The sequence below is a fragment of the Drosophila tropicalis genome, unplaced genomic scaffold (assembly GCF_018151085.1).
Source record: "Drosophila tropicalis isolate 14030-0801.00 unplaced genomic scaffold, ASM1815108v1 contig_697, whole genome shotgun sequence".
NCBI lineage: Eukaryota > Metazoa > Arthropoda > Insecta > Diptera > Drosophilidae > Drosophila > Drosophila tropicalis.
The window spans coordinates 682,229-704,073 of NW_027173179.1; the positions used below are offsets into that span (position 1 = coordinate 682,229).

Here is a 21,845-nt window from a genome sequence, read left to right on the forward strand (position 1 = left end):
CTTTTGATTCTGGCGCAGAGTGTTCACTCATTAAAGAGAAAATATGTAGTAAGCTAGCTGGTAAGCGTTTAAACAGCATTATCATGCTAAAAGGTATAGGCGATGCTGCCATATATAGCACCTTACAAATATTAAGCCAGGTTATCATAAATGAGGACGCACTTCAAATATTGTTCCATGTAGTGCAAGATAATCATTTGAAAAGCGACATTGTTATTGGCCGCGAAATTCTTAAACAAGGATTTAATGTCACTGTATCACAAAACAAGTTTAACGTAGTAAAAGCCAAAGCCGTCCAAGTGAGACGATGGTGAGCCGTCCAAGTGAGATGAAGATTATCCGTCCAAGTGAGACGATGATTGTTTCTTTTTGAATTAAATTTGGAATTTTATTTTGGTAACCTGCATAGGTGAAGTTATTGAATTGAATTGAAAGAAATATGTTTTCAAATGTTTTAATTAAGAATAAATGTTAAAAGTTTGTACGAAGAAATGTTGAACTGAATATTTTATCAGATGGTTATCCGTCTAAAAGAGACGATGAATTAAGTTTGAAATATATTACAAAGACATTTTTGAAGTTAATGTTTGGCATATTACACGAGGACGTGTCAAGGTCAGGATGGCCGTGTCGAAGCAAACTATGTCGCTGCATACTGTATGTGTGTATGGGTACTCTGGTTTTGCGCATTTCACCAGAATCATAATTTTGCCGCTTTAAGAAGTTCCATTTTAGCGCGGCGACAGCGCTACAACGCTGTCGTCAAGTGTGGTTCGGTGCGGGACAGAGAAACGAAAAGACAGTCAGTTCAATTTTGGATCGTGAAGCCTGCGCACCGAAACTCGCTGCGCTATTAGTTAAAGCCATGGAGAATAATAACGACGCTCCGACGCAGCACCACCTCCTGCATTCTTAGAGGATCAGTGGCGCATAATTTTACAAATGCAGAACCAGAATCTGCTGGAGCTTGCAAGAACCATGCAAGCGTCAACACGCGAGCAACAGCAGACTCGTGGCGGCACTTTGCCAAAATTTTTCTCTGACACTGCAGGTGCAGATGCCTCAAAGTTGTCCATCACAGCTGACATTATATTAACGGAACAGCCCCTAGAAGGAAGCAGGCTCATCATGGCACTAAGCGAAGCTATGGTGGGCAGTGCCTCACAGTGGCTAACTCAAATTGCATATACCGGCATTAAGTGGATTGAATTTAAGAAATTATTCCTAAAATAGTGAAACGTCGTCGGCAATGTTTCTAAATCTACTAAACAGTCGCCCAACTAACGGCGAATGTCTTGCGGTTTATGCTAGCCGTTTGGTGACCACTCTAACTTCCAATTGGAAAAACAAAAACATCGAAGAAAATTGCTGTGTCAATTGTGCTCGCGCATTTAGCCAATGTGGATAACCGCTTGGAACGGATTGCGTTCACGTCAAAAGTTAAAACTAGAAGTGACTTGCAATCCGAAGTAGGCGCATTCACCTTTAAAAAACATCGTAATGCCGACCGTGATGACGACTCCGGACCTGGACCTGACGCCAAGAAGAGGAGAATACTGACAATAGTGTGCCATTTCTGTGGCAAACCAGGGCATAAAACTGCTGAGTGCAGAGCCAAAATGCGACAAAAGGGCGACGCGACATCTCAGCGAGACAAGCCAACTGTTACTTGCTTCAAGTGCGGCCAGCCTGGACACTTCGCAAATAAATGCTCGAAAAAGGAATCAACAAGTACACAGGGAGCATTCCAACGGAAGACTGTGAACCAGTGCTTTGTACCAGAGCCAACTGGAGTGATGATGCAGCTCGGTAAGATTTACCCAATTTCTTTTGATTCTGGCGCAGAGTGTTCACTCATCAAAGAGAAAATATGTAGTAAGCTAGCTGGTAAGCGTTTTAACAGCATTATCATGCTAAAAGGTATAGGCGATGCTGCCATATATAGCACCTTACAAATATTAAGCCAGGTTATCATAAATGAGGACGCACTTCAAATATTGTTCCATGTAGTGCAAGATAATCATTTGAAAAGCGACATTGTTATTGGCCGCGAAATTCTTAAACAAGGATTTAATGTCACTGTATCACAAAACAAGTTTAACGTAGTAAAAGCCAAAGCCGTCCAAGTGAGACGATGGTGAGCCGTCCAAGTGAGATGAAGATTATCCGTCCAAGTGAGACGATGATTGTTTCTTTTTGAATTAAATTTGGAATTTTAGTTAAAGAAAATGTAAAATCGACAATTTGGCAAAATATTATGTAATAAAAACAAGCATCATATTTTATTTTTGTAACCTGCATAGGTGAAGTTATTGAATTGAATTGAAAGAAATATGTTTTCAAATGTTTTAATTAAGAATAAATGTTAAAAGTTTGTACGAAGAAATGTTGAACTGAATATTTTATCAGATGGTTATCCGTCTAAAAGAGACGATGAATTAAGTTTGAAATATATTACAAAGACATGTTTGAAGTTAATGTTTGGCATATTACACGAGGACGTGTCTAGGTCAGGATGGCCGTGTCGAAGCAAACTATGTCGCTGCATACTGTATGTGTGTATGGGTACTCTGGTTTTGCGCATTTCACCAGAATCATAATTTTGCCGCTTTAAGAAGTTCCATTTTAGCGCGGCGACAGCGCTACAACGCTGTCGTCAAGTGTGGTTCGGTGCGGGACAGAGAAACGAAAAGACAGTCAGTTCAATTTTGGATCGTGAAGCCTGCGCACCGAAACTCGCTGCGCTATTAGTTAAAGCCATGGAGAATAATAACGACGCTCCGACATCAGAAGTGGGATCAGCACCACCTCCTGCATTCTTAGAGGATCAGTGGCGCATAATTTTACAAATGCAGAACCAGAATCTGCTGGAGCTTGCAAGAACCATGCAAGCGTCAACACGCGAGCAACAGCAGACTCGTGGCGGCACTTTGCCAAAATTTTTCTCTGACACTGCAGGTGCAGATGCCTCAAAGTTGTCCATCACAGCTGACATTATATTAACGGAACAGCCCCTAGAAGGAAGCAGGCTCATCATGGCACTAAGCGAAGCTATGGTGGGCAGTGCCTCACAGTGGCTAACTCAAATTGCATATCCCGGCATTAAGTGGATTGAATTTAAGAAATTATTCCTAAAATAGTGAAACGTCGTCGGCAATGTTTCTAAATCTACTAAACAGTCGCCCAACTAACGGCGAATGTCTTGCGGTTTATGCTAGCCGTTTGGTGACCACTCTAACTTCCAATTGGAAAAACAAAAACATCGAAGAAAATTGCTGTGTCAATTGTGCTCGCGCATTTAGCCAATGTGGATAACCGCTTGGAACGAATTGTGTTCACGTCAAAAGTTATAACTAGAAGTGACTTGCAATCCGAAGTAGGCGCATTCCCCTTTAAAAAACATCGTAATGCCGACCGTGATGACGACTCCGGACCTGGACCTGACGCCAAGAAGAGGAGAATACTGACAATAGTGTGCCATTTCTGTGGCAAACCAGGGCATAAAACTGCTGAGAGCAGAGCCAAAATGCGACAAAAGGGCGACGCGACATCTCAGCGAGACAAGCCAACTGTTACTTGTTTCAAGTGCGGCCAGCCTGGACACTTCGCAAATCAATGCTCGAAAAAGGAATCAACAAGTACACAGGGAGCATTCCAACGGAAGACTGTGAACCAGTGCCTTGTACCAGAGCCAACTGGAGTGATGATGCAGCTCGGTAAGATTTACCCAATTTCTTTTGATTCTGGCGCAGAGTGTTCACTCATTAAAGAGAAAATATGTAGTAAGCTAGCTGGTAAGCGTTTAAACAGCATTATCATGCTAAAAGGTATAGGCGATGCTGCCATATATAGCACCTTACAAATATTAAGCCAGGTTACCATAAATGAGGACGCACTTCAAATATTGTTCCATGTAGTGCAAGATAATCATTTGAAAAGCGACATTGTTATTGGCCGCGAAATTCTTAAACAAGGATTTAATGTCACTGTATCACAAAACAAGTTTAACGTAGTAAAAGCCAAAGCCGTCCAAGTGAGACGATAGTGAGCCGTCCAAGTGTGATGAAGATTATCCGTCCAAGTGAGACGATGATTGTTTCTTTTTGAATTAAATTTGGAATTTTAGTTAAAGAAAAATCGACAATTTGGCAAAATATTATGTAATAAAAACAAGCATCATGTTTTATTTTTGTAACCTGCATAGGTGAAGTTATTGAATTGAATTGAAAGAAATGTGTTTTCAAATGTTTTAATTAAGAATAAATGTTAAAAGTTTGTACGAAGAAATGTTAAACTGAATATTTTATCAGATGGTTATCCGTCTAAAAGAGACGATGAATTCAGTTTGAAATATATTGTTGATGTTGTTTGTTGATAGTAGCAAAAAAGTGACATATCCAGCAAATTCACTTTTAAAGACGACGTCAAATGCTACAGCTTACTTCTTCTTGGACACACCGACAGTGCGACCACGACGACCAGTTGTCTTGGTGTGCTGACCACGGACACGGAGACCCCAGTAGTGACGCAGACCGCGATGGGAGCGGATCTTCTTCAAGCGCTCCAAATCATCACGGAGCTTGGAATCCAAGTTGGAGGATGTCAGCTGCGAGTATTTGCCATCAATGATGTCCTTTTGTCTGTTAAGGAACCAGTTAAGGAACCACTTTGTATTGCAGGGGGTTTGTGATGATGGTCACCACCTTGTCAACCTCCTCCTCGGTGCACTCACCGGCACGCTTGGTCAAATCAACATCGGCCTTCTTCAAGACAATGTTGGAGTAACGGCGACCCACACCCTTGATGGCAGTCATGGCAATTCCTACCTTGCGCTTACCATCGATGTTCGTATTCATGATACGAAGAATGTGCTGGAACTTCTCAGGGATGACGAGAGACATTTTGATGATTTGCACTTCTAAATTAATGCAAGTAAATCAGTACTCGAACAACGTGTCGAACACGCACCACGGGTAAAAAAGCCAAAGACATATTTGAAGTTAATGTTTGGCATATTACACGAGGACGTGTCAAGGTCAGGATGGCCGTGTCGAAGCAAACTATGTCGCTGCATACTGTATGTGTGTATGGGTACTCTGGTTTTGCGCATTTCACCAGAATCATAATTTTGCCGCTTTACGAAGTTCCATTTTAGCGCGGCGACAGCGCTACAACGCTGTCGTCAAGTGTGGTTCGGTGCGGGACAGAGAAACGAAAAGACAGTCAGTTCAATTTTGGATCGTGAAGCCTGCGCACCGAAACTCGCTGCGCTATTAGTTAAAGCCATGGAGAATAATAACGACGCTCCGACATCAGAAGTGGGATCAGCACCACCTCCTGCATTCTTAGAGGATCAGTGGCGCATAATTTTACAATTGCAGAACCAGAATCTGCTGGAGCTTGCAAGAACCATGCAAGCGTCAACACGCGAGCAACAGCAGACTCGTGGCGGCACTTTGCCAAAATTTTTCTCTGACACTGCAGGTGCATATGCCTCATAAAGCCGTTGTATTCCCTAACATTAGGAGGGGAAAGTTTTGCGTGGACTACTAAGTTGGAAAGCATTCGAAAGAAAATTGTGACTATTCTTACAAACGAACCAGTTCTGGTAATATTCGACCCGCAATACCCCATAGAATTACACAATGCAGTCTCCGCGCTAAAACGGAACTTCTTAAAGCGGCAAAATTATGATTCTGGTGAAATGCGCAAAACCAGAGTACCCATACACACATACAGTATGCAGCAACATAGTTTGCTTCGACATGTACATATATATCCATTTCCATCAATTTTTATATAAAAATTTATATTCTTCTCCCACATATATATATATATTTCCAGGAAAATTTAAATTAAAATATTTTCGTCTCCCGATATATCTTTATTTATTTATTTGGTTTGTTTTTTTTATACGTACTCCCCTCGATACTTGTTAACCCATATAAATTTTTATACCATACACCCATAGGGTGAAATGGTATATTAAAGTCGCCAAAATGTATGTAACAGGCAGAATTAAGCTTCTCCGACCCTATAAAGTATATATATTCTTGATCAAGATCAACAGCCGAGTCGATCTAGCCATGTCCGTCTGTCCGTCCGTCCGTCCGTCCGTCTGTATGAACACGCAGATCTCGGAGACTATAAGAGCTAGAGCCACCAAATTTGGTATGTATACTCGTGTAGTATGCAAATGTATAGAATTAATAGGAATTTTAGCCACGCCCCCAGGAATCACATAAAACTATTTTTCTTAAAAAGTGTTACAGCTAGAGACATCTGCTTGTCATGACTCAAGCCAGACAACTCCTTCAGATTCCCGCGGTGGCACAAGAGTCGGGCAAATCCTTGCGAGAGCTGCAGACTTCGTTTCAAGGGTGTCTGACCGCGCTTGACCGTTCGGGTGTTAGTACTGAGAATTGGGACGTCTTACTTATCGCCATATGCACTAGCAAATTGGCGAAGGCCACCATCCTCCTGTGGGAACAATCAGTGCCAAATAAGACTGTCGTCTCCACTTAATACGATTTGAACCAATTCCTCACCGATCGGTTTCGCGTACTGGATGCCACCGAAGAACATAAGTCGGCCCCAAGTGTCCAAGCCATCCCCGCAAATCCTCCTCGACGATGAAGGTCCAAGCGTTTCCCGCGAAAGCTCAGCTCAAACCGGCGTCGCGCAAGCTTTGCCATCGGGAAAATCACCCAATACGGCTTTGCCCAAATTTCCTTGACATGCCTGTTCAGAGGCGTTGGGAAACGATTAGACAGCAGGAACCCCCTTTTTATCCAGTAGACGCCGCAGTTACTGGCATGGGCCAGAGTGATGGAGGATGTGCCGACAAGGTGTGTCTGCTAACGCTGTCTCCTCCGTGTGATAGGCTGAACAAGATTGAGGTCTCAGCTCTGGTCGTATCCAAATTGTCAGGGGCCATTCCAGCGGCTCCATTCCTTAACACGGTTCCGACACAGTGTCTTGATCGCTCCCTGGCTGACCCATACTACAACAAGCCCCGGCCTATTTATATGATTATTGGTGTAGATCTGTTTCCCCACATCCTCGGAGAGCGGATCAAAAGGGATATTGGTGATTTCGTCGGGTTAGAAACTTTCTTTGGATGGGTTCTGTGTGGCTATTATGCCTGATCCTCCAATGTCTCGATTGGGTTTCGCTGCGCAGACGCGAGTCAGTCCGCAAGCAAAACTTGATGTACTCCTCGCAAAGTTTTGGGAGGTGGAAGACCTTTCCGCCAAGACGGAAAAGGCGGATATTCTGCGAACGGAATTTCCAGGAGACCACCTGAAGAGGGAAGCAATGTTGTGTCCCTAAGATCGATCGGTCGAGAATACGTCGCGGAGATACGGGCCCTTGGCGAACCCATTCGTCGACCAACATGGGATACTCCGCTCATGTGGACGACTCCGAGCCGCTGAATGCGCCTGCTCGTCAGATTCGCCCATCGCAAAACGTTGAATGCGGCAATCAACTAATGGTGCGGTATCTGCGAACCAAATTCTAGATTCCACGGATTAAGAATCTGGTGATGTCTCACATCAAGGGGTGTAAGTCTGCATCGTTCATCGTCGACGACTACAGACTCAGATGATGGGTGATCTCCCTCGAGAGCACATCACGTACTCCAGGCCCTTCACCCACACGGGCATTGACTTCGCAGGGCCTTTCGAAATCAAGAATTACTACGGGCGTGCGTGTCTCATTACTAAGGGTTATGTCTGCGTCTTTGTGTGTTTCAGCACGAAGGAAATCCATCTCGAAACTACCTCCGACCTCACCACTGAGCGATTTCTCGCAGCCTTCTCTCGGTTTGTCGCACGGAGAAAGTGCCCACAGCGCAGTTCACGTTCTAGGAGCTTTCCACTCTCCTTTATCGAATCAAGGCGTGTTTGAGCTCCTGGCCGATTTCTCCCATGAGCAAGGACCCAGAGGATCTGCTGGCATTAAGCCCGGGACACTTTCTTATTGGAGGACCGCTCTTATCCATCGCAGAACCGGAGATTCTCGTCGAGCCTATGTCGCTAATCAACCGATGGCAGCGACTGAAGGCAATCCAGCATGCTTTCTTCCGTCGTTGGAAGAGCAAATATCTTATAGAGCTCCAAAAACGGAATAAGTGGAAATCACTGGGTCGCAGTCTCCAGACAGGCGACCTCGTGATCGTGTCCGAAGACAACCTCCACTTCAGTGAGTGGCGCTTAGGACGAGTTGAGCGCACTCTTCCTGGGGCTCATGGTCTCGTCCGAATTGCTGATGTCAATACAGCGCGTGGGTCTATCCGACCCGTGGGTTTGCAACGGGTGCAAAGCTCATCCAGAAAAGCGGCTGCGGGCGGTGCTTATTAACAAGTACTGCCCCAATTGCTTGGCACACGAGCACTCGTCCGACGCGTGCCGAGTCGTCATGGATGCCGACGGTGTGGGCAAAACCACCACACACTGCCCCATATGGCCGACCAACCACCAAGTAGACGCTCCCTAGCCCGGCGTCGCAGCCACGGATCCGTTTCATTCGAACACCCGTTCTTTTCTCTTTGAATTCGAAACTCCTGTACATATATTTAAAATCGAACCATTTCGTGTGTGTCGGGTTATCTGTGAATAAACTTAATAAATTAAACGAAGTCCCGCGCGTTTTAATAATTTCATCAGCTCACTATACCACGACGAAATTGGTACCCGCCGTCATGTTAAGATACCCTGATTATAAAAAGCCATTCGACCTAAGAGCAGATGCCTTAGGACACGGCCTGGGATCAGTATTGTCGCAAGACGGAAGACCCATAATAATGATTTCAAGAATATTGCAGGATAGCGAACCCGATCTAGCGACTAATGAAAGGGAACTCTTGGCAATTATTTGGGCTTCAAAATTACTTCGAAATTACCTATACGGACCAACAACCCCTTACCTTCGCAGTGTCCGATCGCAATACAAACGCAAAAATAAAGCGATGGAAATCCGTTATTGACGATTACAACGTGAAACTTATTTATAATCCAGGGAAAGAAAATAAAATTGCCGACGCGCTGTCACGGCGAAACATAAATGCTTTACAGTCTCAAGAATCGGAAATCGATACAATACATAGCAAAGAATCAATGACATACACTATGGACTTAACAGACAAGCCGGTCAATTGTTTTAGGAATCAAGTAAGAACATTCTTACTTTTTCAGACAAGTACAAGGCATATTATTCGAGTGTCCGATAGAAGCACATGAATGCAAACGTTGCAGGATGTGGTAAATGCCGACGTAGTCATCGCAATACATTGCGAACTCCCAGTGCTTGCCTTCGTTCAGCATGGACTTGTAGAAATGTTCCCAACCACAACTTTACCTAGTCAGCGATATTCCTGACCGGAACAAAGGGAAATACTAACAACTGAGCATAAAAGAGCTCTCGAGCAGCCCAAGAAAATGTTAAGCAAGTGCTTCGCAACTTTTTTTTTTCAAATATGAACAGATTAGCAACAGAGATTGCTGCAAATTGCAAAATTAGTTCAGTGGCCAAGTACGATAGACACCCTAGAAAGCATTTATTAGGTGTCACACCCATTCCTTTTTAACAGATAAGATTTTTTTGTTTTATATGTTTTGGTAAATTTTTCAAGTTCGCTGTAGTACAGCCCATTGCTTCCCGAGCAATTGTTGCCCTAAAAGCTCCATTACTCAAATTGATTAAGCCTAATACAAAAATCAAAACTAGCTATTGTGACAACGAACGGTCACTGTTAAATAATTTTGATATTCATATTGCAAATGCACCTCCTTTGCATAGCACTTCGAATGGGCAGGTTGAGAGATTTCATAGCACTTAATGGAGATTGCAAGATGCAAAAAAAAGGTCTTCAACCCAACGAGACGGTTGACGTTATATTACTGGCAATAGTACAATATAACAGAACTATCCATTCGGTGAAAAATAAGCAGCCGATAGAAATATTTCATACGACAACCGCAGAAATGGAGGCAGTTATTCGAGGAAAACTTGAGAAAACGCTGAACAAAAATTGGAATGGGGAGTAAAAAAGAGCTGACAAAAATTATGAGGAGTAGACAAGGTATGGGTGAAGTCCACTAAACGATTAGGTAACAAACTGTCCCCGTCATATACGAAGGTATATTGGAGGCAGATCTGGGAACGTCTGTTCTTATAAAGGAGAGGGTGGTCCATAAGGACAACCCTCGATAAAACATTTTTATTATTTTTTAATTTTCGATTCGAATGGTTTTAATGGTAGCTTCAGTAAAATTGACGGATTACTTAATGTCCAATTACATACCTGTAATGGAAGGAGATGTTACTATTTGGATGACTACGCGTACCTTGGACATACAACAAATGTGACGTCGTACCAAACATACGCCGAAGAGACGAGAGTGTTGGTGGAATCGTTTAAACAAATCATGTGAGAAAAGTAATACCAGCAGATATCGATAGGATAAGTACACCTATAGAGACATTAAGAGTGGATCATAGGAATGCTGGGAGTCTAAACATATTAGGCACAGCTCTTAAAGTGTTTTCGGGCACCCCAGATATTGATGATGGAACAAGGAAAATTTAGACAAAATCAGTTAAGTGAACAAGAAAATAGATTAAATATGCTCACAAACTCTTTAAATGAAATAAGCAAAGGAAAAATACAGTTTTAGATTTGGAAAATAGTAGCGGACTGTGGCACGGAGCCATATGCGGTAATTGGGTGTGATGTGGCGGTGACCACAACATTCTATAGAAGATCACCAACACCTAATTGAGCACAGAACCTCATATCTGAGAAACCGGCGAAATGCGGCACTCCATCCAGCAAACTGGATCCACTGACAGTGGTGGATGATGGAATAATAATTATCAATGATATCACCGTAACCATTATCAACAAAGACAATCACACACAAGTGGTTTCTGGCACATAAGCATTAGCAAAAATTGATGACAAAGTGGCCATAAATGATATCCTGTTAGTTACCAATTATGTTTCATTGAAGAAGAAACACATTGGATAGCTGCAGGGATCTCCAAAATCAACATAACAAGCCATCGGGAGAAACTCAGTCTGCCACTTCTACATGAGCTAAGCTTGACCAATCTACAAAACATCGGTTAGCTACGCTCCAACCTGGTATCTGGTTCTATCATCAGTGGTGGTGCTACCCTGGCCATAGTTGTGGTGGCAATTCTCATCATCTACGAGGTTCGTCGTCCTTGGAAAACAGGACACCAAGCCCAGCTTATCAGCAACCTTCAGACCGCTTTAAAGAAGTCCGAGGACGTCCATCACTTTGCTGAGGGAGGAGTTATGACCAGCCAAACAAGTAAGGGAACGAAAGCGATTGCAACATAGTCGCAGACGCAGCGTCAGCAATTGTCGGTCCCACGGCCGTCCGAAATATGGACCTCCAGCTGAGGCGCATTGACCGCGGCTATCAGCTGGATGGCCCCAGGCGCTGATTCCGATATTCTTGGGTAGCTGTGGGGTTTTTGGGTCTTAAAAAGATATTATAAGATTAGTTTCTAGTAATATTTCGAGTCGGCCAGTTGGTCGCTAATAAAGATACAAATTATAATCAAATTCATATGAATAACTTGTATGCTTAAGCCGTTGTACTAATTCCCATTGTTCTGGAATCGAATTGGGCGATCAATAGACGGCGTGGGGTTAGAGCTGTCAAGTCTTTGGGATCGTCTGAGTTTGGGATTAACGGACAAGAGTTCAGCACTTCAACATTGACAATGATGGTAGACAGTTGTTCAAACGTTAAGTTTTCTGTCGATACGTTTTTGAATAATAAATGCTTAGCGTATTTTACCGCAGATTTCCAATTTCACCCAAAATGTGGAGACCGTGGTGGTATAAACTTAAATTGGACTCCTTTTTGGTTGCACAACCTGCTGCCTTTTCTGAGTACTGTATCTGTCAGTTCCTTCAGTTGGTTGTTTGCTCAGTTTGTTGCATTGTCGCAGTATAACATCTGCCACCTTCATCTGGGCCCAATGAAGCGCTGAACCGCACCTACAAATGAGGAGGTTGACAGGCTAGTACCAACTTCAGGTGGACTGACTTGGTTGCAAAGCCATAAGATTTCCAATGTTTAAATACTTGTTTGTTCCAGTGTATCACCGAGATTGATGTCAGCAATCGTCTTCTTTCTTATAATTTTTAGCTCTTGTCTTGTCTTATTTGTAGGGCTTCTGGTAAACTGTCTTCTCCTGTGAGACAATCAACATTTATGCGGTATAAAGTAATGGTTCTTGGGAATTTGCTCTACAATTACCTGCTTCATATGTCCAAGCTGTTTATATTCTGACATAAATTTTACATACTACTTTTTATGTCGGGGCTCATTCGCTGCTCTAACGACATGAATCTTCTTATGGCTACTTCCCGAGATTCGCCAAGGGATGAAGCGTCATCAGCAAATGGAAGCTCTTCAATTTGTCGATTGTCAGCCGACGTAAGTACAGTAGGTTACTTGACGTCTTGGACAATAGTGCACTTTACATACGCACCAATGCACATTGGGCCAGCGAACCGATAGTTCGACGAAAATTAAAGTTTTAAATCTATGTTCTTGTAATTTGGTACATATGATAGTGTCGATGCACATAATATATCTAAGTTTCAGACCGATATGACCACGCATTCCCTAGCCGCCCATCTGAGATAGGTTCCCTCCTTTTTATATTTGTACGGTAATTAATAAAGCTAGCACTCGTTAGATTCATAAAAAGGTTTTAATTCATTTTTTTAACACTTAATCTTAATATTAATAAGTAAAAATAACAATTCATTCAAAATTACTATTAATCAGTAATTTACATTTAAAAATGTTCTAAAAGTCGTCTTCTACATCAATTTCTATTGAAAACGGATTTTCAGAGTCAGAATCTGAATCACTATCAGTATTGTTAGCATCAAAATCGGGAAGAGTGTTATTATTGTTTATGTTACTAAGATATAAAAAGTTTGGTGATTTCAAAAGTTCGATTACGTCTGATGGTAGGGGTAGTTTATTTTGCTGACCCAATCTTTTTGTTAGATGAATGCTCGACACTAGAGGATCTGAAGAATCCATTGCTCAGTGGGAAAAATCTGCCATGTTTTCTGCCGTGTACTCTTTCGAGCATGTAACCTCCTGATACTCTTATAGTATTTGTTGCGAGCTTTTAAGGCGTTCTCTCCAAGAACACCTAATGGAAGGATTGATGCTTCTATTATTTGGTAGCCGTGCATTAACACTTTATGGACTGTTGCCGACATTGGAAACCATGGATACAAGGACATATATAAAGTAATTGTTTTCTGACAATATTTTTTAAATTGCTGTATTGCCGTCGTTGGTATTTCCATTGCCATTCTGCTTAGGCTTATCCACTTGTAGAACCACATCTGTTTCTGTATTGTCTTTTTTTGTTCCGCCATTTCTTTTTTTTCCATTTTCATCTCTCACTTGACATTTTTTAAGTTTCAGTCTATATTCAATTTTAAGAACGAATTCAAAAAATCGAATCCAACCATGTAAAGGACTTATGGCATATTTTAATGCTTCATATCTTGACTTAAATTTTGGTGAGTCCATTTTAGCATTTTCCTGAAGTCTTTTGGACTCGCTCCACATATCGGACACAATTGGCAAAATTTGGTTGCAGTCAAGATGTTTAAAACTTTTCCATCTAAAAGTGTCATTTGAAGATCATATTTTACTGAAATTGATTTTCCATTTACAACGGTGCAGACATATGAAGACAAATCTTTTATTTGATTATCCAAATTTTTTTCTCACCAAGAATATGGTCTTTTGCCTCTTTAACAAACTCAAGCTTGACTAGTCTGCAAAATCTAATCGACTGAGGAGTACGATTCATCCAAAATACATTTCCAAGATAGTTCATTAATTTTAGGGGGGATTATTGTTGTCGCAAAAAGCGAGTCGTCAGAAAGCATTGATACACATCCTAAAAAGTGTTGCTTATAGCTGCTTTGTCCGGTCGTTCCATCGAATTCATCGAATTCAGCAACTGACTCGGTTATATTAATGTTAAAAGGTCTACATTTTGACTTAGCTTCTCTCACTTTGTTGTAAGCAGAAAAAAGTTCACAAGATCGGGAAATGCTGAGCTCGCGAAAGTTGTTGTATTGACTTTTAGTCAATAAATTTTCAAGCAGATATGCTAAAGCTTCATCCTCCGTTAGTCGAACCGAGTCCTTTTTAAGAGTAAAAATATTTTTCCTAGTCTCATTGGGGTCACTCGGAGTAAGAAATGTGTTTTTTAAAACAAGGGCTGCATACTTCTCGTTCGATTTTTCGGATGAAACTGCAGCGGCATGCACAAAAAGAGATGTGTTGTGACTTTGATATACAGCTAAATCGGATGTCAATTTTCTCTTCTGACGGGGACCTGCGTTAACATATTCAATGGGTGGGCGTCCAACTGGTCATGATGTTGGCGGGTTTGGATTTGAAGACAACGATGGACTTACTGTTATAGCCATATTGGACAAAAGCCATTCGGTATGCTTTGTCTTAAATCTGGCCATATTTCTGCAGCATTTTACAAGGTTGCCTTGTATGTAAAGGTGAAAGCTTCACTTTGGTGTTGATTTCATCCATTTTCTCAGTGCTTAAGTTGAATTCTTTAAGTTCATCACAAATCCAACTTGAAACGGCAGATGTGCTACGACTGTTTTGTATGTAGATGTCAAGCAGTTGCTCGTAGGCGAACTCAACCACAGCTACAATATTAGGGATTTATTCACATAGGAGCAAAAAGAAGCAAAACCTGGTTTTAAAATTAGATTATATACACTTTGAACTATAATGACACATAATAATTTTTTGGCACAACTTGGCACAAAACTAGTTATAATCGACAACAGACGAGTGACCAGGTTAGCTTTTTCCTACTTTTGGACAACACAAATAAACGTACACAAAAAACACATTGACAAACATGAACAAAATCTTTTACACAAATATTCTTCCTACCCTTGCCTTTCTTTTCCATAATTTTGGTGAAAATAGTTTAAGCCACACTGATTTTGGCACGCTCGCAAGTAAATTTAATTTCTGTTGAATTTGATCATTTATTTCATTCACATTTGAGTTCGTTGGTGCTAAAATTCCAGAAGCACAGCACATGGCAGGCGTTTCGTTTATAAATTTCAATGCTCTGCAATGCACACATTCTTTATTCATTTGTCCAATATTGGAATATATGCTATAATCAATTGTGCTATCATAATTATGAGCCGCCAATTCCATGTTGTTGTCAACCGTGTTCGTCCACGAAATTATCTAACAACTGTGGCGTTTCGTGTTCGTCGACCAGTATTTGAACGTCTTGGAAGTGGCATTTTGAATGTGGTTTATATACAATTCACCTAATTTTTAAAATTCTAACCTCACTTTTCTTATTGAACGCAAAAAATTTACGTATAACAGTCACGAATGCAATGATCTGGCAACGAATGCCATATAAACAATACATCAGTCATTAAATGTATGGCAGCACCACTGGTATATTAAAGCTATATGTTATACAACACTATACGTTAGAGGTTTACGTTGTACAACACTGGTTCGTTATTTGAATGCGTTTTATTCATTCATTTTAAAACGCCTTTAGTTAATTGGTTAAACTGAAAATTAACTTTCTTTTGGAAAAAAACCCTTCTTTGGGCCACAAAGAACATTTACAAAAAACCAGAGGGCCGGGGCTAACTTCGACCGCGTCAAAGTTTGTATACCCTTGCAACTGTTTTGGTAACTCTTTCCTTACCTATTAGCCATCAATGTGGAAGAACGTTTTATATAAAAAGGCTTACGTTTGCGAAAGAATGGCCTACAATCATAGGAAATAACGAAGATATTGATCAAAGTCATTGCTTTCCACCGATCGTTCTTATGGGAGCTATATGATATAGTCACCCGATCTTTATCAAATTCGACACAGTCATTAACAGATACATTAAATTAAGAAATGTTTAATTTGAAAACAATCACGTTAAAAGTCACGAAGTTATTTACAAAAGTCACTGTTTTCGACCGATCAAATCTGGCAAAGTCGTTTATAAGCGTAATAAACTCTCTAATTTTAAGTTTCACGATAATAGCATAGAAAATACCGAAGTTATTGAGAAAAGTCACTGTTCGTGACTTTGGGGTTTGTATGGGAGCTATATGATATAGTGGTCCGATCCGGCTGAATCCGAGAAACACAACCCCTGCAGTATATACAAGCCTATGTGCAAAATTTCAGCTCTGTAGCTCTTACGGTCTAGGAGGAGTTTGCTTTGATCCAGACGGACGGACGGACGGACGGACGGATATGGCTATTTGAACTCGTCTCGTCGTGCTGATCAAGAATATAAATACTTTGTATGGTCGGAGATGCTTCGTTCTATGCGTTGCACACTTCTGACCAAAATTAATATACCCTTTTTGCAAGGGTATAACAATGTTCATTCAACTTATCAACTCTGTTGCATTATCTTGAATAAAGCTCTGCTGTCAGCAATTTCTGACCTAGTAACCTCGGTCAGTAACTCAGGTAGTACGCACGAGTGCTATAGTTTGGCATCAGTCAGCAATTTTCAAAAAAATATAACAAATAACTAGTCGTCCCTGTCGTGGCGTTAATAATCTATATACATATATAAAATTGTAAGCCGTTTTTATACCCTTGCAAAAAGCGTATATTAATTTTGGTCAGAAGTGTGCAACGCATAGAACGAAGCATCTCCGACCATACAAAGTATATATATTCTTGATCAGCACGACGAGACGAGTTCAACTAGCCATGTCCGTCCGTCCGTCCGTCCGTCCGTCCGACCGTCTGGATCAACGCAAACTCCTCCTAGACCGTAAGAGCTACAGAGCTGATATTTTGCACCTAGGCTTGTATATACTGCAACGTTGTATATCTCGGATTAAGCCGGATCGGACCACTATATCATATAGCTCCCATACAAACCCCAAAGTCACGAACAGTGACTTTTCTCAATAACTTATTTTCTGCGCTATTATCGTGAAACTTAATATTAGAGAGTTTATTACGCCTATAAACTACTGTGCCAAATTTGATCAAGATCGGGTGGCTATATCATATAGCTCCCATAGGAACGATCGGTCGAAAACAGTGACTTTTGTAAATAACTTCGTTACTTTTAACGCGATTGCTTTCAAATTAAACATTTGTTAGTTTAATGTATCTGTTAATGACTGTGCCGAATTTGATAAAGATCGGGTGACTATATCATATAGCTCCCATAGGAACGATCGGTGGAAAAAAGTGACATAAGGCTTTTAAGATAAAAAGTTCTTCCACATTGATGGCTAATAGGTAAGGAAAGAGTTACCAAAAAAGTTGCAAAGGTACACAAACTTTGACGCGGTCGAAGTTAGCCCCGGCCCTCTGGTTTTCTTTTGAAATCATTTTTTTCAGTATTGGTGATATTATTCGGCCTGAAAATCTCTGTTTAAGAATGTGGGATAGTAGTACTGTTATTTTCATTCCATTTTACACCGATTTTCCCGAAACTTTTCCTTCTATGCGCTTTTTAGTAGAACTACCACGTGTTTCGGTTGGAAAAAATATAGAAACGCTCAGTATTTTTCACCTCAAAAACATTTTAGATCTCATAAAAGTTAATTTTTGGTTTTATTTTAATATTCTTCATCAAAGGTATTTAATATCCATTAAAATTGGTTGTGATTTCTGTTTTAATTTATGAACATTATATGCAGTATGGGTCGTGACACGCACTCCTCAGGAAGAAAGGGAAATCATGAAAAAACTAAAAAACTCTGGTCGTTCAATGGCAGAAAGCAGAATTAATGAATTGCTAACAACAAAAAAAGTGTTTTCATCTATTCATTATAAATATAAACAAGAAAATCGAGGTCGAAAACGTTCCACAACATCAAAATTTGACCAGGTCATCTTGCGAAAAGCGAAAAAAAACCCATTCCTTTCATCGGAAAAGCTCAAAAACAAGCTAGAATGTAGAACTATCCGTATCAAGTACCGTGCTTGAGCAAGCAAAATATAAAACGGAGAATAGATTTTGCTACTCAACATGTGCTTCGGGCCAATTGGAAAAAAGTGCTATTGTCGGATGAAACAAAGGTCAATTTGTTTGGATCTAATGACAAGGTGTCTGTAAAACGGTCAAAAAACACTACTTATGATCCAAAACATACTGTAAAGACCGTTAAGCACGGATGTGCTTTTTTTAATGGATATTAAATACCTTTGATGTACAATATTAAAATAAAACCAAAAATTAACTTTTATGACATCTAAAATGTTTTTGAGGTGAAAAATACTGAGCGTTTCTATTATTTGTTCCAATCGAAACACGTGATAGTTCTATTTAAAAGCGCTTAGAAGGAAAAGTTTCGGGAAAATCGGTGTAAAAAGGAATGAAAATAACAGTACTACTATCTCACATTCTTAAACAGAGATTTTCAGGCCGAATAATTTCACCAATACTGAAAAAAATGATTCCAAAAGAAAAATAAGGTTGCCGTTTCTATTATTTCTTCCAACACTGTACATCGGGTGTGCATCGGTTTGAATTCTCGCGCCGAAGTGCACCCAATTTATTCGTTAGCTGCGACAATCATTTCCCGTGATTTTGAGGAAGTTAGGGGCAGGTATAATATTTAACGTTTCGCAGCTGCTTATGCTTCTTCTTCTTTATTTACCGGGCCAATATCAGTGACGAGTTGTCCTCTTGGTTCATTTTTTCTGTAAAAAAGTACTAGTTCCAGCAGATTGGTAGGGGCGCTGCTTAATTTTCTGAATGGCGATTTCATAAAAAAATACATTTCATATAAGAATAAATATTTTAAACGATAGCTTAAATTCATTTGGATCCAAACAACAACAGTACTTCATAATTTCATGGAAGTGCAATATTATCCAAATTATGGGTGAAAGACAGGGAGATTTTTAAACTGTCAAACGATATTTCTGTGACACCCAAAATTACTAATTTTAATGTTTAAAAAATTTTTATTTTTTAGATACAATGGAATGATGCACATGGTATTCTGACTCAAACTCCTTGGTATGTTCTTCTAGTTGTGCTCTGTTCATATAATGTTGCTGCTACAAGTTTTTCTCTAATGGTTGCGTCATTCTTTCGCGATAGTTTAACTGCTATTCAAGTACTTACTATTTTATGGATTATAACATATATGCCGTTCTTTATTTTATGGAATAATCCAGAACGAGCCTTCTTAGTTCTACGTGTAATTTTTTGCGCCTTTCCCAATACTACGTTAGCTCTTGTGTTTGAAAGCCTCACAGACCGGGAAGTTATTTTTTTGAAGGAGTGGATGGACTACGGCTATAAACTTAACTTTGCTGCTGACAGAGTAAATGTGCATATGAGCTGTTATATTTCTCTGATCTGCTCCGTAATGCATTGCTGTATAGGTCTATATATGGATATGTGGAATTCTAGTGAGTTAGGAAAGCGTAGATCTTTAGCTCGAGGCCGAAACCAAAATACGAATGGTTTTTTTACTTTTTATGAAGGGGATAATAGTTTCGGCCCACATGATCAACAAGCAGTTGGCATTAACTCAACCAAAATTTATGAAGTAGAACCCTCTCATCGTCATTTCAGAATCAAGATTAAAAAACTCTGTAAACGATATGCGATTAGTGATCGCCCAGCTTTAAATCTGCTAACTTGGAATATATACGAGAATGAAGTTACAATTCTGATGGGTCACAATGGCTGTGGAAAAACAACATTGTTAAGAATTCTAGCTGGTCTTCAAGAACCAACTCGGGGATCAGCATTAATATCTGGACATAATATTCAGACTGAGCGTGTTTTGGCTTCAATGGAATTGGGCTTAGCATTGGAAAATAATTTGTTATTGCATGATCTTAGTGTTTCGGATCACATACGCTTTATTTGTATTGTTAAGGGTATGATGGAAAAAGTTGATATAAAAAAACAAATTGACTTCTTAACAAAAACATTATTAATTGAACATCTTAAAAGCCGCCGTGTCAGAAATCTAACAGCAAAGGAACTTTGCCTTTTAAACATTTGCTGCGCTTTTGCTGGACATAGCTCAATTATTTTGATGGATGACCTGCATTCAGAGTTGGACGGTCCTACACAAGCTCTTATTTGGAATTTAATTAATGCTGAAAAATCAAGACGTACAATCATATTAGTCTCAAATTCAACATCATTAACTGAGCTTATGGCAGATCGATTGGCAATCATTGCAAAAGGAGAACTAAAATGCACGGGTACAAAACCGTTTCTACGGAATATGTATGGACATGGCTATAGATTGGTGAGTTGAAATAGTATTTCGATAAGCAATAAATTTAATTACTCTTTTAGACCTGTGTTAAAGGGCGAAATTGCGATGTTGAACAAATGCTTAAGCACATAAGCACCTATATGCCAAATGTAACAGTCGAGAGCGATATCGGTTATAAAATCATATTTGTTTTGGAAAACAGATATGAAGATCAATTTACGAGTTTACTTGATGATCTTGAAGAAAATATGCGTTTATTAGATATACTAAGTTTACGTATTCGAGATACTTCCATGGAAGAAATTTTCTTGCGCTTTGGTTGTGAAGATAGCAATCAATCTACAAGTCAGATGCAAGTATTGAATCCGCAAAATGCCTTATTAATTAATGAGTTGTACAGCCTGACAGATGTTGCAGAACGAAATGATATGCTTGTAGGCTATAGTTTGTTTATGAGTCGATTGCGTGCTTTGCTCTACAAGCAATTGGTTGCATCTAAAGGTCATTTGTCAATCAAAATTTTAAGTAGTATAGGGCTGCTTATGGGTATTATATGTTCTTTTGCAACAGTACTCTTGTATGGCAAAAACTATGAACTGAGCCCATTGTCATTTAATTTAACGCAATTGCGTAATATCGATGCTTTTGTTGAGGCTATGTCGGATAATCGAGATGTTAACGAAATGGTGGCTTTTTATACCGAATTACTTAATTGGTACGATGCAAACGTTAGGTCGATTCAAACAGATGGCGTCCATGATTTCTATCTCTTACAAGAAAATGAATTTGTAAAGGATGCGAATTTCCGATACATATTTGGTGCTTCTTTTGGTGATAACATTATAACAGCCTGGTTTAATAATGTACCATTGCACTCTGCCCCATTTAGTCTAAACTTAGTTCATAATGCCGTTGCTAGGTAAGTTGCACAATAATTAAATATAAAAAAGCAGTTTTGATAACGTCCCTTAATTCAATTAAGTAGAAGTTTTTTTGACGAAGAAGCCACTATTGAAGTCACCCTCTTGCCGTTGCCTTTTCAGACTCAAGTGAACTCTTATCCACAATCACCACTTGGATTGGGATCTCTGTTAGGCATTAATTTTTCCTTAATTTTTAGCTATATCTGGTCAGGGGTCACCATATTTATTATAAATGAACGTTGTTCCTCTCTCAAAAAACAACAATTGCTGGCAGGAGTTCGATTTTTGACTTATTGGCTCGCAATGGCTTTATTTGATATAATGATTATTATCTTGATAAGCCTTATCTTGACATTAGTTGTGTCTTTATGTTTAAGCCCGGTGCATGATTTTATGATGTACTGTAAGTGTTAAATTTTCTTTATCCTTCTCGTATAAAATTGAATTTAATGGCCAAGAAAACTTTTTAATTTTTATACGCAATACTATACTACTGACACAGAGCTAAAATAATACTAAAACCAGTGGACGGGTGCTAACTTCGACCGCGTCAAAGTTCGTATACCCTTGCAAGTTTTTTGTTACTCTTTCTTTG

At 39.9% G+C, this 21,845-nt stretch overlaps 2 protein-coding genes across 2 annotated transcripts in view; one reads left to right on the forward strand and one right to left on the reverse strand.

Moving 5' to 3' along the window:
- LOC137579542 (phospholipid-transporting ATPase ABCA3) overlaps positions 1-21,845 on the forward strand; it is a 100,673-nt gene that overhangs the window by 45,219 nt on the left and 33,609 nt on the right. The window contains 3 exon segments of the mRNA XM_068293328.1: positions 19,059-20,357; positions 20,408-21,246; positions 21,313-21,653. Coding sequence (XP_068149429.1) covers positions 19,059-20,357; positions 20,408-21,246; positions 21,313-21,653 — 2,479 coding nt within the window.
- Positions 4,356-4,981, reverse strand: LOC137579538 (small ribosomal subunit protein uS13-like). The gene is given in 2 exon segments (XM_068293323.1): positions 4,356-4,657; positions 4,659-4,981. Coding segments are annotated over 2 exon segments (462 nt in total). The 5' UTR covers positions 4,902-4,981; the 3' UTR covers positions 4,356-4,438.